Source organism: Peromyscus californicus, unplaced genomic scaffold, assembly GCF_007827085.1.
Source record: "Peromyscus californicus insignis strain IS unplaced genomic scaffold, ASM782708v3 Scaffold_4__1_contigs__length_199733344, whole genome shotgun sequence".
Classification (NCBI taxonomy): Eukaryota; Metazoa; Chordata; class Mammalia; order Rodentia; family Cricetidae; genus Peromyscus; species Peromyscus californicus.
In genome coordinates, this window is record NW_026294562.1 from 122,850,848 (window position 1) to 122,865,677 (window position 14,830).

A 14,830-nucleotide genomic window follows, 5' to 3' on the forward strand; every position below is an offset into this window, starting at 1 on the left:
GGGACCTGGCCTCTGCCTGGGAGCTGGCAGCCGGATGCAGGGCGTGGCTCGGCGGGAGGCTGAGGCTCTGGACCCCCACTTCAGCCCTCCCTCTTCCCTCTGTGGTCTCGGAGCTCCGCCCAGAGTCCGCCAGGGGCTGGCCTGGGCGGAGCACGTGGGCCAGTGGGCGGGGCCGAGAGCCTGATTTATTCCCGTGCGAGAGAAGCGGACGCAGGAGCCCGCGGGTCCCGGCATCAGTGTGCGTGTCCTTTCCCGCGCCCTGCAGCATGCAGCTCTCCCGTGCGCTGGCCGCCCTGTGCGGCGTGTTGCTCTGCGCCTCCGGCCTCTTTGCCGCGTCCGGTGAGTCCCCCGCGCCGCCCTTTGAGCCTCGCCCCTAGTCTGCCCGCCGCTCGGAAGTTCTCAGCGGCGCCCTCCCTCCTCCCTTACTGTTGACAAACTTGAGCAGAGCCTAGGGGACCCGCGCAGGGGCTGCGCCGCGGTAGGAGCGGCGAACGTGCTCAGCCTCTGCGCGCTTTGCGCCGGGACCTTGGGGGCAGTGATAGTGGCTTGCGCACTGGGCGGTGACCCTGGACACCCGGTGACAGCCCTGCCTCCCCTCAGGGATGTGACTTACACATAACAAAGGAATCCGCTGCGCCGTGCCTCTTTTTTACCGCGTCTGTAAAATGAGGCCACCGAACTGTGTTTGCTCTCCAGTCCTTCCATTTGGGAGAGTCAGGACTCCTGTACCGACCCTTCTCCAACCAACTTTCCCCGCAACTCTCTCCGGAACCCTCCTGGTTGGAGAATCCAGTGAACTTTTGCGCCCCCACTTGTTGGTGTTTGATCAGAGAAGGGGTGGAAGGATTGAGAAGCCGGTGCAGGAGACTGGGCTGTAGGTGGGGCTGGTCAGGAATTTAGAAAAGGGCTTCCTCCCACCCGGTTGGCCTTGGCTGCCTGTTTAATCTTCCCTAGCCCTCCTCCCCCTCTCCGAGATCCCCGGTAGACATATGGGCCTCCTGCAGGATGCTGCTGGGGAGCTCATCTTAAGAATGCAGTGCCCACGTGTGGCGGGGTGAGCTCAGGGGCTCTTCAAGCAACCCCTCGTTTTCTCATAGAAACGGGACTGGCTGAGGCAGGAGGGACCACAGCTGGGCCCAGCTCTGTCGCCTAGCACAGGACCTGACCTCGGGGATGGAGCTGAAGGCATTGAGGGCCTCAAGCTTCCACGAACTGGGAACTCCTGGGCCTTCCATTCAGCTGGAGAGATGCTTGGATCTCCCTTGACCCTTTCCACCCCTCTTCCCACACTCCCCACAACCTACACCCTGACCAAATGTCCCAAAGGACGCTTCCCAGAGCAGTACCCTGATATCCTATAGGATTTGTAGAGGCGCTAGCATCTCCGGGTCTCACATGCAGGTGACCAGCCTCAGCCCAGACAGTTAAGACCGGGGGCTGCTGGGCCACCTTCCACTTAGTTTCCTTCTCCAAATCCTTAGTTTGATCCCACCTGCAGCTGGAGGGAGGGCTGGAAGAGAGGCCTTTGTTGGGACGGGGTGCCTAGGCCTTGCCCATTCCAGAGCCTCCACGTGAGGCTATGACTGTGCCCTTCCAGGTCAGAGGGGATTAACCTGCTATTTAAAGCTTGTGACTAATAGTTCTGCCACAGCTCCTTAGGATCCCCAGGCCCTTGCTGAGGTGGAGCTATGTGAGCTGGTGCTCGTTAATGGTGCTGCCTGCCTCCGGCTGGGGAGCCTGAGCTCCTCCCTTGGGCCTTGGGCTTTGAGGAGGGCCCCTGTGCCTTGGATGGGCCACTGTGGGGAGGAGAAGAGATCTCTTAGGTTCGATTCTAGGGCCACGTTAAGGGTCCAGTCCAGTAGGATGCTAAGGTCGTGCGGAGGACCCTCTTCAGTACAGCAGACCTGGGGCTGTTTTTCACTGGTTGGTGCCAGTGATGAGGGACCCCCAGAAAGATGGGGGAGTAAGATGAGCTTCCGAGGCAGGGTGCCTCCAGTCCCTTTCTGGGCGTGGAGAGGGGGGGTGGGTTTACCAGCTGCTTGGCTGAGCTGCGTATAGTCCTTCAGATCACACAGGCCCGGTGAGCTCAGCCCAGCCCACCCCGCCCCTCCTCCTGTGTTCTCCATCCTGGTGGACAGTGCACATCTGTCGTACAGGCTCTCCAAAAGCTCTGGTGTCTCCCCCAGCCTTCCCCCATCTCCTCAGTCCATGCTCCATGGAGTCTCTCAAATTCACCAGCTCCTGTTCCCGGTGTCCTGATATGCGTCCTCACTGTTCAACCTGAGGGTTTCATCTGCTGCCACCAGACCTCCTCCTACACTTCAGGGGCCTGCCAGCCTTCTCATGGGGTTTTCAGCCTTCCGCCTTTCGGACTTGGATCTGGCCTCAGAGGGTGTGTGGGGTGGCAGACAGAGAGACAGAGGAGACAGAGAGAGATACACAGAGAGAGACTTGTTAGCCAGTGCCAGTGAAGCTTAAGGAAGCTTTAAAAGCTATTGACTGACTGCAGTCTATGATCGAAACTTGTCATTCTTAAGGTCCCTCTGAGCCTGGTCTAAGTCCAGTCACATCGGAACCGTTCTCTCCAGCATACCGTGTTCTCAGTGTGTCTGCTTCTCTCTAGAATATCATTTTCTCCTTCCTCAGCTTTCCATCCTTCCCATTCTGTCTTTAAAGAAATATTGGCTTTATTGTCAGTGTGTGTGGAGAGCGTGAGTGTATTATGTGTGCACCACTTGCCTGCGGGATCCCTCAGAGGTCAGAGGAGGACATCAGATCCCCTGAAACAGACGTGATGGGTGATCGGAAGCCACCATGTGGGGGCTGGGAACTGAAGCAGGGTTTTCTGCCAGAGCAGTACGTGCTCTTAATCTCTCAGCCATCTCTCTAAGCTCCCCTTTAGTTTTTAAGATTTATTTATTTTTTTAAAATTATGTACACTTGTCTCTGTGGGGATATGTGCATGGGAGTACAGGTGTCTGAGAAGGCCACGGGTTTTGGATCCGCTGGAGCTGGAGTTGCAGGCAGTTATGAACGACATAATGTGGATGCTGGGAGTCAAACCCCAGTCCTCCAGAAAATCAGCAAGTGCTCTTAACCCGACCTATTTCTCTAGCCCGTGTTTTCTTTTTTTTTTTTGGTAGTGCTGGGGATCGAACCCAGGGCCTGGCACATGCTAGGCAAGTGCTCTGCCATGGAGTTACATCCCTAGTTCCCGACTTCTTGAGCATAGGATAACTGCTAACTCCTGTCTCAGGAGTCCAGCGTGTGCTCGTGGTAGCTGGACTCCGTTCACCAAATGATCGGACTGCTGTTGCAGGTGACTTCTGTGACTCCAGCCTGTGCCTGAATGGTGGGACCTGCTTGATGGGCCAAGACAATGACATCTACTGCCTCTGCCCCGAGGGCTTCACAGGCTCTGTGTGCAACGAGACTGAGACAGGTACCTGCTCCCAGTGGCCTGCCTCCCCCGTCCCTTCCCAAGTGGGTAGCCTGTGTTCCAGTAGAAACTCGCAGCTACTTGGAAAAGCCTGTGCTTCCAGTATTTGGGCAAATTCATCTTCTCGGCGACTCTCTTGGGTCCAGGATGATTGGGGTCGGGAAGAAAAGGGGCTGACTTGGAGGGATCCGATGAGGCTGGGTCACATACTGCTTTTTGGTCTGTCTTCAGCCCTTTTCTGACCACGTCTCCATCTCATCTACCTTCTTGCTTCCAGGACCCTGCTTTCCAAACCCTTGCCACCATGATGCCAAATGCCAAGTGACCGGGGACACACAGCGAGGAGACATCTTCACTCAGTACATCTGCCAATGCCCTCTGGGCTACTCGGGCACCCACTGTGAGATCAGTGAGTACCAGGGGTCTGTAGCTGGGCGCAGGTACTTGTGGTGAGCCTTCCTCTGTGGAGTCTGAGGAATGGGCACAACTTCAGTGAGGACCCTGTTGTCCCGTACCAGGCTTAAGGTCTAGCTTTCTCTCCTGGGACTTCAGGTCAGGGCTGGTGTCACTGCAAGGGAATTAGAGTGTGGTGACCCTGAGGTCATGGGAATGCCACTTCCCGAGTCCATGAGCCAGAGACATACAGTGTCAGAGTTAAATCTTGGGACTTTCCTGCTAGGAAGAAGAAACAGGCGTGCTCTTTAGCTTGGAGCCCAGAAGCTCAGTGAATCAGGTTTGGGACCGTGTGGTCTTCTCACAGGGGTCCAGGAGGAGGGGGAGATCTGGGCAGGTTGGGTTGTCCTATGTCGTAGGAAGGCTGGAGGCCCAGCACAGGAAGAGGAGCTGACCCTGTCTGACCTGTTTGGCTATCCCCTGGGCCCCAGAGTGGCCTGGGTGAGTGCCAGCTGACATTGCTGGTGGTAGTTCTCCATGCTGCCCCCAACTCTGCCCCAAGCATACCAGGGCCTTTCTCATCCTTTCTGTCACATGGGGTGTGTTCAGGGGAGGGAGGAAGGAGTGGGGAGAGAGAGAGAGAGAAAACGTGTGTGTGTGGGGGGGGGGGGGGGGCTTGTTTCCAGCTATCTCCAGGTCAGGCAGTGGACGTCCTGGGGGGCAGGGCAGGTCTGGCTTCTTCCCTGCCTTCAGGCAGGTGTGCATTGGGTTCTGAGGTTTGCTGACCTATAGCAGGAGGCCAGCTGGGCCAGCTGTGTGGGTGCTGGGCCCCAGGATGGTGGAATGTGGGCAGAGTGCCTCGGATGTCCCTGACTTGAGAGGAGACATAGGAAAGAAAGGCCTGGTCTTTGAAGACTGGACTAAAGTCAGATGAGCTTGAGATCCTGAGGGGGAGAATGGGGGAGCTCTGGGTTGCTAAGGCAGATGGAGGCCTCCTGGGTGGAGCCAGGTAAGCCTGCTAATTACTAGGTGGGAGCCGCGTTAACCATGGTGTACCTGTGTGGGAATTAGCTACACAGCCTTCTCTGGGCTGCCAGGTCTGGAGTTGGCTCTAGGCCGGATGGTGGCACCTGGAGCAGAGGGTAGGTGGTGCCCACATAGGCTGCAGGGGTGAGGGGTGTAGAGGAACCTCACACTCCTTTGTTTGTTACACTGTTTTTGGTGCCAGTGCCAAGGCTGCATCTTTGGGTCCACCTGGCCCAGATCATGGGTGTCCAGCCCCATTGGATATCTTACCTCCTGTAGCTTACCTCTGGGTTCCCCTGGCAGCAGAAGCCTTGGGCACCCACCACGGGTGCCCAGAGGGATGGAAAGGCACTCTTGCCAACAGGCTTGATCACTGTCCTGAGTTTCTGGTGTCATGTTGCTGGTGATACAGAGGTGATGTGGCTGTGGCTGGTGGACATGGTCAAAGATGGATGGGTGGGTAAGGACTTGGGGGTCGAAGGTGCAAAGGATGCAGGAGGAAGCAGAATGGTGTTCATACTCTCCCCAGAAAACTGCCGGTGAGATTCTTGAAAGTACCACATAGCGACAGGTGTGATGCCAAAAGCCTACAATTGGAGCCGAGGCAGGAGAAATCACAAGTCCGAGGCCAGCGTGGGCAGCCGAGAGAGACGAGAGAGACCCTGTCTCAAAACGATAAGGACTGGGGACGTAGCTCAGTGGTTAGAGGCCTTGCCTAGCACGGTCAGGGTTCATCTCTAGTACCACACACCCTGAGAAGATGAAGGGAAAACCGCTTTGTGTGGCGAACCTTTGCTGTTCGCTACTGTCCAAGGCAACTCTTCTCCCGAAGCCACCCCTCCTGGGCGAGCCAGGGCTGGGGACGCTGAGGAAGAAGTCACCCTGGTCTTCTCTCCTACCAGTGAATGAGACCATCTACTACAACCAAGAAGACTACCTGTTCACCACAGAAATCCCCACCACCCCGGTCCCCAACCCTGGTCTTTCCAACGACCTAAACTCCCGTGAGTCACCTCTGCTGACCCCTCCTCTCCTGTGCCTCCCGTACCACCTGCTCTTCCACTTGGTGTCGGTGTCCCGCGGTGTTACCTGCTCTGCGTGAGGGCCTGAGGTTCTCTCTGTCTCTAGGTCCTCATCAGAGGCCACGCTTTTTTTTTTTTTTTTCCCTCTTGTCCTCTGGTCGCAGCTGGGCTCTAGAAGTTTGGATTAGGGCCCTGATGGTCGCTTTCTCCCCTCCAGGTTGCACTACAAAGCTGGGCATGGAAGGGGGCGCCATTGCCGACTCACAGATTTCCGCCTCGTCCGTGTATGTGGGTTTCATGGGCTTGCAGCGCTGGGGCCCGGAGCTGGCTCGCCTGCACCGCACAGGAATCGTCAACGCGTGGACGGCCAGCAACTATGACAGCAAACCCTGGATCCAGGTGGGAGAAAGATACAGGGCAGAGTGATAGGGAAGACAGGTGAATGTGGCCGCATTGGGAGATGGGGGGCTCAGAACCTGGTCCATGCAGGATGATAGGCGACCATGAGTGAAGTGTCTATGTATGGAGGGCATCCTTGGGCCTGGAGCAGGTGGGCAGAGTATGAGGAGAGATGGCCTTTGGTGGAGGGGCTTGGGTACCCACAGGCCTCTGGAGGTCTTGACACTCACGGGCTGTTTAGAGACAGGCTCCAGAACCTCAGAGGAGAAAGCCAGCTCCTTGGAGAAGGAACTAGTGAGCTAGCCAGTTGGATCTGGGTGGAAAGAGCTGGATGATGAGGGGACAACCTTTCTCACCCCGGCCGGGGTCCAGGTGAACCTTCTGCGGAAGATGCGGGTGTCAGGTGTGATGACGCAGGGTGCCAGCCGCGCGGGGAGGGCAGAATACCTGAAGACCTTCAAGGTGGCTTACAGCCTCGATGGACGCAGGTTCGAGTTTATCCAGGATGCAAATGGATCTGGACACAAGGTGGGCCTGAAGAGGGGCTGCTGAAGTCAGCACCCCTAAGCGTCCAGCACGGACGGAGAAGCAAGAGCACCCTGAGTGATGGGGTTGAGGTGAATCTTCAGGTGTCCCTTGGTACCTAGAAATGGACAGACCCAGATTGTATTCATGTTCTCCGGTGATGGGACGTAAACCTCACCTGATAGATAAGAACAGAGACTCACAGTAGTGCCATGACCTGGTGAGGGTGGCGGATGTGGTGGAGCTGGGCTTCAGTCTGAACTTTTCAGGGCTACGGTATTCAGTTGCTAAGTGGGCACCATTTTATGATGGCCTCTCAGGCCTGAAGAGGAAGAGGTCCAGGAGCAGGCTGGCAAACCTACTTCCTCCTCCGGTCCTACCCCTTCCCTTCTAGGAGTTTGTGGGGAACCTGGACAACAGTGGCCTGAAGGTTAACATGTTCAGCCCCGCTCTGGAGGCACAGTACGTACGGCTCTACCCCGTCTCATGCTACCGAGGATGCACCCTTCGCTTCGAGCTCCTGGGCTGTGAGTTGCATGGTGAGTGCTGGGGTGTGGCCTTCTCTGTCCCTACTTGGTGAGCTGCTCAGGAGCTGCTGTGGAGAGTGTCCCACAGAGTCATGCCCCGGCGATGCGCCGCCGCCGCCTGCCCGTCCGTTGCTCTGAGCATTTTGGACGGTCGTTCTGCTTCTCAGTGTTTCTGCTTATTTTGGTTCCTGGTGCTTCTGGAACAGGCAGTGAATTCCACAATTGCAGGCAATTGTTTTCTTTGCTGCTGTGTCCCCAGGGCCTCAGCCACGTGGGTGCTTAGTAAATCTTTGATGGGGGGGGTGAATGAATGAATGAATGAAAGGACGCCTAGATGTATTATTCATCCAAGATACCCGGCTGGAAGGTTGTAAGCATTAGTGCTTGCCCTTCGAGCGTCTGCCACCTGCACTGAGCAGTCCTGCAGGCGCTTCTAGGACCCTAGAGCTTGGAGCTTCTACAGACAAGGGACCAAAAAGGGACAGGTTGCTGCTGAGCCAGGGAGATTACCCACCGGAGAGGTCGAGCAGACCGATATTGCTGTCTAGTTCAGGCCCCCCTCTCTCTTTTGAGGCCTGTTTCTCTTTGCAGCCACAGTGCCACCTGCTGGCCACCCAGGGTAACTGTAGTGCTGACTCCGCTGGGCTGCAAATCGCATCATCTTTATAGATCTGCTGGTATGCCCGGCTGTGCCTCCATTCCCTGTCCACGGCACTGTTTCCTGTTACTTCATTTTCGATACCACCCAGCACCACCCAGACTGAGTTCTGCCTCTCAGTAGTTTTTTTTTTCTTCCTCAAGTGCTGGCAACTCAGGGCTTTGTGAATGCCAGGCACACACTCTACCACTGATCTGTACCCAAGCCCTGGTATTTTGTTTTGTTTTTGAGACAAGGTCTCTTTATATAGTCCTGGCTGTCCTTGAACTCACTATGTAGACCAGACTGGACTGGAATTCACAGAGATCTGCCTGCCTCTGCCTCCTGAGTGCTGGGATTAAAGGCGTGTGCCATTAATGTCCCCCACTCCCTTTAAGGATGGAGTTAAACTAGTACGCTCCTATTACCGAACTTGGGGTCACAGTCTGTACCACAAGAAGCCAGACTTGGCCACCTGTCCTCAGGAAGCCATTTGAAATGTCCAAGTTAATAGTAAAAAGTGGGAAGAGATTTTTTTATTGGCCGTATGAGGGAAGATGGACAGAGATCCAGTGATCTCCTCAAGTCCATCTTTGGAGTCCTGAAGTGAGTTTGAAGTTTCACTAGAGGGCCAGGGGCATGCACACCTAAGCAGTCTTGAGGCCCGGACCTGCCCACTGTTGACTCATCGTTGTCTGGGCTTCTGTCTCATTCTGGTCTGACAGCTGTTAGGATGTGTAAAATCTTTTTCAGGGAGGCACACCCCAGCTCATGCCCCTTTCTTCTCCCAGCATGGGATTCCTGGGGAAGCTTGACATTTCTTGGTGTCCGTTGTTCAATAGTCCGATAGTCAGATGGAGAGACCCGTTTTTTCTTCCGAATGTCATCTCTACCAGGAAGGTTATCCTTCTCCCGGAGTCTTTTCCCCTCTTGCATCATGTGACTTAGTGTCTGGCAAAGGATGGAGCCAGGTCTGGCCTGGGCCTTTGGTTCTCAAAGTTGCCAGGGCAGTGAAGCCGTGAGTGGTTTGAGGCCCAGAGTGGGGCAGGCCGAGCCTCACAGCAGTGAGCAGGGCTGTCATTTGCCTGGCTCCAGGCCTGGCCCACCTTTCTCTGTAATGGCCTGTCAGCTGGAGAATGATGACGCACGTGTGTGTGTGTGTGTGTGTGTGTGTGTGTGTGTGTGTGTGTGTGTGCGCGCGCGCACTGTACATGCAGGTGGGGTGAGGCCCAGGTGTCCTGGGAATCCACAAGGCGACAGGACTGTTATGTTTAGCAGACAGTAACTTTGGTGACTTACCTTTAATTTAGACATTTCCTAAGTTCCCTCTGAATATCTAGATTGAAGGAATCATACAAGTGAGACCTTTGACCTCATGAAACTTGCTTTCTCTCAAGGGAGTCAGAGGTGAGGTTAGCAAATCAAAGGAAGGGCAGGAGCTGGGCAAGATGGCTCAGTGGTTGAAAGCACCTGCTGCTTTTCTGGAGGACCTGGGTTTGGTTTCTGGCACCAACGTCAGGTGGCTAACACCATGTGTAAGGCCAGTCCTGGTGGATCCAGTGCTCTCTTCCGGCCTCCCTGGGTACTGCACACATGCAGTGCTTATACCTCCACCCAGCCCCCCCCACACACAAATAAACATGGTGCTTATACACATCCTCGGGCACACGTAATAAACAAACAAATAAGTAAATGAATGGAAGGGGAAAGGTCGGCTAGCAGCAAGAACCTGGAGGAGGAAGTGGTGGTGATGGGGGCAGTGTCTCCAGATTCTTCAGCTGGAGAGCCAGTCCCGGGGGATCTTGGAAAGAGTGTTTTAGATGGAGAATTGCAAGGACAAAGGTGGAGCTTGTTGGAGGGTAAAAGAAATCCAGGGGCTAGCTCCTAGAGTGTGCAGGGAGGCTTGGAGAGTGATGAGCTCCACTGGGCCAGCGTTTCAGCAGCAGCATCTTCTCACTCGACCCTGGACCTGCGGGGACACAATTTTCGTTTAATTTAATTTCCAGTACGAGTGATTGAAGCCAGGGCGGACACTCTGCTACTGAGCTACATCCCCGAGATGTCTCTCTTTAATTTTTCTGAGACGACAGGGTCTTGCTATTCAGCCCAGGTTGGCCTGATCTCGCAACTCTTCGGCCTCAGCTTGCCGAGTGCCAGGGTCCCAGAGACGCACACCATGTCTGGTCTGCTTGTTTGGAAGATCTCCTGTGCTCTCTGGGGAGATCTCCAGAGAGCCTCACGTCACGGAGGAGGAAGAGGCTAACTCACAGAGAGGCCAAGGACGTCTGCATTTCCCAAGGCCATAGTCTGCAGTTCGCCTTCCGGGAGGCCCTGGGCAGGGGTGGCTGTACAGGGGCACCCCAAGGAGATGAGAATGGTCTCTGCAAAGCAACTCCGGGCAGTGACCACCTCAGAATGTCCCTGTCCTGGATGCAAAGGATGAATGAGCTCACGGCCCAGTAACCTCTGTGGAAGCAGGGTGATGGCTGCCTGGCCTCTGCCTTCTGTAGGGGATGGCTCAGCAGTCACCTTCGGCATCATTGGGGGGAAAATGGCAGGCAGGCAGGCATCAGAGGGACAGTGAGGGAACGGACTTCTAAGATGGAAGCGTGACTCTTAGCCTTCCTCCCCCTTCAACTCTTCAGGTAACACACAGGTGGGGTGGGGATGCAGCCGGATATGAGAGAGACATCATCCTCTCAGGAGTTTTACTTCCTGCTCAGCCCCTGTCTGTTCATTCCTGAGAGTGACCCTGGGGACTGAGTGAAGAAACAATGGCCACTCTCTGGGTATACACACCAGCAGGCCAGAAATGTTGGGGTGTGCCAAGGCCCTTCACTGGCTCTTCGGGAGTGCTTTCAGGAAGGACACAGAAGCGGCCCTGAACTCCAAGACGTCCTGGGCCTCACTAGCTATTGGAGGGTTAGGAGGGTTTGGTGGCCCCACACAGGTCCTAGCATGGGGGACGATCTCACATCTGGTGTGGTGGTCGGGATCATGTGTGTGAGGTGTGGGCACAGTGTGCAATGCCTTTCTGCCTCAAGTTTCTCACGGACAGAATGAGGTGGCTGATGGCTACTTGTTCAGTGCAGTCTGTGGCGAGAGTAAATCCATGATGGCAGGAAGCCCCTAGACATGTGAGGCATCTTGACTTACCTGTGTTCAGAGAGAAAGGGAGGGAGTGCTGTGAGTCTGGCCAGGTCGGGAGGTCTCGGGTGGTCTTCTAGGTGCCAGTTGGGGTGGGGTGGCGGTTGGAGCTGAGTCCAGCCGACTGTAGTGAAGAGACAGTGTGGGGACAGCAGTTGGCCTTGGAAGACAAACAGGACTTCCTTTGTCCAAGAAGATGCCAAGCTGGGCATGGTGGCCTAGTCCCTGCTGTTGGGGAAGCCGAGGCTAGAGGAGCTTTTGGTTTTTCCAGATAGGGTTTCTTCCCTGTGTAGCCCTGGCTGTCCTGGAAACCGGAGAACCTCTTGAACCCAGGAGTTCAAAGGCCAGCCTGGGCAGTACAGCCAGACGCAGCTCAAAAACCAAAATCAGAGGCTGGCTTGTCGCTCCGTAAGTGCTTAGGAGAACCGTGTGTTCTGTCTCCAGCACCGTATAGCCCGGATGTGGCGGTGCGTGCCCGTCCTTTCTTCACTCAGGAGGTGTAGGTGAGGATCAGATGTTCCGGGTCCTCCTTGACTGCGTAGCGAGTCTAAGCCCGCCCTGCTGCCAGCAGCAGGAGAAGGGAATGGAATTCCACCTCAGAAACCCAACCCAACCCAAACTAAACCAGACGAAAGGCCTCAGCCACCGCCCTTCCTCCTTTATTGTCCCCTACCTACACCTACTGGTGACAGTCCCTTTTGCCCACAGGATGTTCTGAGCCCCTGGGCTTGAAGAATAACTCCATTCCTGACAGCCAGATAACAGCCTCCAGCAGCTACAAGACTTGGAACCTGCGTGCCTTTGGCTGGTACCCCCACTTGGGGCGGCTGGACATGCAGGGCAAGATCAATGCCTGGACTGCCCAGAGCAACAGTAACAAAGAGTGGCTGCAGGTGCGAGTGGGTGGGGCTTGTGACCTCCGCCCGCCCCACCTTCCTTCCGCTCTGCAAGGGGTTTCCCGAGACGCTCTGCAAGGGGTTCCCCCCGAGAAGCCTAGACTGTCTTTGCTTCTTCTCTTCTTTCCTCTCATGCTGCTCTTTTTCTTTGGTCCTGCTTCCACCAAGGCCCCCAAGTGGAGAAGGGGTGTGAATGTACACGCACGCATGCACGCATGCACGCACGCACGCACGCACGCGCGCAGGAGTAGCACCGCCCCTATCGGCCGCCACACGGTTGGCAGAGCTTACCTGTGGACAGCAGGGCAGGATGGCAGAGGGTACTCTAGGACCTCACTCACCACTTGAGCAAAGCACAGGTGGCCTCCCACTCGGTGTAACTGGGAAATCTCAGAGGGGGTGGAAAAAAAAACAGAGCTAAGGGTTGCAGATGGAGAAACTGAGGCCTCGCCGATTGTGTGGGGCTCACCTGCTGGTCGGGGGTGAACTGGGCTTGTAGCCTGGGTCTGGCGACAGCCTGTCCAGGGGTCAGTTCCTAGGGTGGTGGGGGCCAGGGACAAACCCTTGCCTGTGGGTCCAGGCGCTCAGTCAGGCATAGTTTCATTAGGAGCCACCTGCTCTTGGGCTCTCTCTCAGTACCACAGAAGGTTCCAGGCCGCCTGGCAGGCTTCAGAGGCAGTTCCCACCCCTGTAGACTGTGGCCTCTCAGCCTGTTCATCATACCCCAGTATACCCATAAGGCATGAGCTGGCAGAGTTGGCCTGGACCTTTGAAATATACTTCACTGAGTTTTATTGGAGTTAAACTGGAGTTTGGTGTGTCAAAGTGTATTATTTATGCACTTTTATATATTTTTTTACATTACATTTTTTGTGGTAGATAGAACCCAGGGCTTGGGTGTGATAGACCAGTGTTCTGCCACTGAACTATATCCTCTGTCTTGATATTTTGAGACAGGGTGTTGCTGTGTAGCCCAGGCTGACCTTCAACTCCATCCTCAGTCTCCCAAGTGCTGGGGTGACAGGTGGGCACCACTGCACATGGCTTTGTGTTCATTTTATGGGTGACTGTCTTAGTTAGGGTAACTATTGCTGTGATGAAACACCGTGACCGAAAAAGCAAATTGGGAAGGGAAGGTTTATTTGGCTTACACTTCCATATTGCTGTTCATCATTGAAGGAAGTCAGGACAGGAACTCAAACAGGGCAGGAACTTGGAGGCAGGAACTGATGCAGTGACCACAGAGGGGTGCTGCTTATTGACTTGCTCCTTATGGCTTGCTCAGCCTGCTTTCTTATAGAACTCAGGACCACGGGCCCAGGGATGTCACCACCCACAATGGACTGGGCCCTCCCCCATCAATCACTAATTAAGAAAATGCCTTACAGCAGGGTTTTATGGAGGCATTTTCTCAATTGAGGTTCCCTCCTTTCAGATAACTCGAGCTGTGTCTAGTTGACTTAAGACTAGCCAGCACAGTGAGGAAAAAGGCTAACAGGTCATGCCCTAGTGTGTCTGCTTATACACCTTCCTGAAGAGGCTCCAAGCTAGAACAGTGTTTTTCTGTAGGTTGACCTGGGCACTCAGAAGGAAGTGACCGGAATCATCACCCAGGGGGCCCGTGACTTTGGCCACATCCAGTACGTGGCATCCTACAAGGTGGCCTACAGTAATGACGGTGTGCAGTGGACCGTGTATGAGGAACAAGGGACCAGCAAGGTGGGTGTCCTGTCTGGATGCAATTCCTGGGGAGCTGTGGGATTCTGAGGGGGGGTGGAGAGGGGCCCGACTGTGGGGTACTCCTGACATGCCGATGGTTTTCAGGTCTTCCATGGCAACTCGGACAACAACTCGCACAAGAAGAACATTTTTGAGACCCCCTTCAGGGCCCGCTATGTGCGTGTCCTTCCTGTGTCTTGGCATAACCGCATCACTCTGCGCCTGGAGCTGCTTGGCTGTTAGTGCTCGGTCCTTCCAGCCCGAACGACCGACCGGAAGGGCCAGAGGCTGCGTCCTCCCACCCCTGCCTCCTGGGCCCTGCTGCCTTCCGTGGCTGACTGCCTTCTCAGCCCTTCCTCCTGATTGTACTGGGGCCGGAAGCAGGAAGGGGGACTTGCCCTTCACACTTGTCCTCCCTCACCCTGCAGCCTCCACAGGCCTCCCGCTAGCCCCTTTTCTCAGGCGTTCTGGGGGAGTTGGATAGGTCTGAGATGAATAGGGAAGAAGAGTAAAGTCCGGGTATGTGAACTGTATCTCTCCCAACTGCCCCAAGTCCTAAACTCCCTGCCAGGGGTTGACTCAAGACTAAAGGGACCCCTGGTTCCCCGCCCCTCTCTGCACACCACACATTCCCCCACGTTCCATTCCAGGCCTCCAGGAAGAGGAGGCCCATGCCTGCTTGCTGCCCCTCGGGTCGCCAGCTGCTGAGACCCCTCCTGACCCTTGCTCTGGGGCCTCAGATGACAAGGGGACTGGGGGGGGGGGGACAGGTGGGCTCTGGCTGGTTGGCTAGCTGGCTGTGGGGCCTCTGCTGGCTTGCTACTCAAGCTAATAGGCAGATTCCAAAATACATTTGTGTTCGCCACTGGAACTTCTGAGCTTCCTCATTGCCCTGTCCAAGCCAGACGGCCTAGTACTGTTCTCCGCCCCCACCCCTACCCCTGCCCTCCAGTGCCCAGTACTCCTGTGCCACTTGCCAGACTGCAAATAGATTAAGAGGAGCAGTGGGAGATGGGTGGAGTTAGGAGCAGGCTTCCCTCGCCTCCAAGCCTGACTCACATCTTCCCCTGTCTCTACCTCCATACTGCTCTGGGTCTGGC

At 55.6% G+C, this 14,830-nt stretch overlaps 1 protein-coding gene across 2 annotated transcripts; it reads left to right on the top strand.

The window, feature by feature from the left end:
* Positions 1-203: 203 nt before the first annotated feature.
* On the top strand, positions 204-14,601 carry Mfge8 (milk fat globule EGF and factor V/VIII domain containing). Of its 2 annotated transcripts, XM_052712246.1 has the most exons (10): positions 204-339; positions 3,320-3,442; positions 3,717-3,848; positions 5,761-5,862; positions 6,098-6,279; positions 6,652-6,807; positions 7,199-7,343; positions 11,824-12,008; positions 13,581-13,730; positions 13,836-14,601. In XM_052712246.1, the coding sequence occupies exons 1-10, from the start codon at positions 267-269 to the stop codon at positions 13,971-13,973; spliced, it is 1,386 nt and encodes a 461-aa protein (XP_052568206.1). In that variant the 5' UTR covers positions 204-266; the 3' UTR covers positions 13,974-14,601. The 2 variants fall into 2 exon arrangements, with proteins under 2 accessions (XP_052568206.1, XP_052568205.1); XM_052712245.1 differs by lacking the exon at positions 5,761-5,862 and having other exon boundaries at positions 205-339.
* Positions 14,602-14,830: the final 229 nt, after the last annotated feature.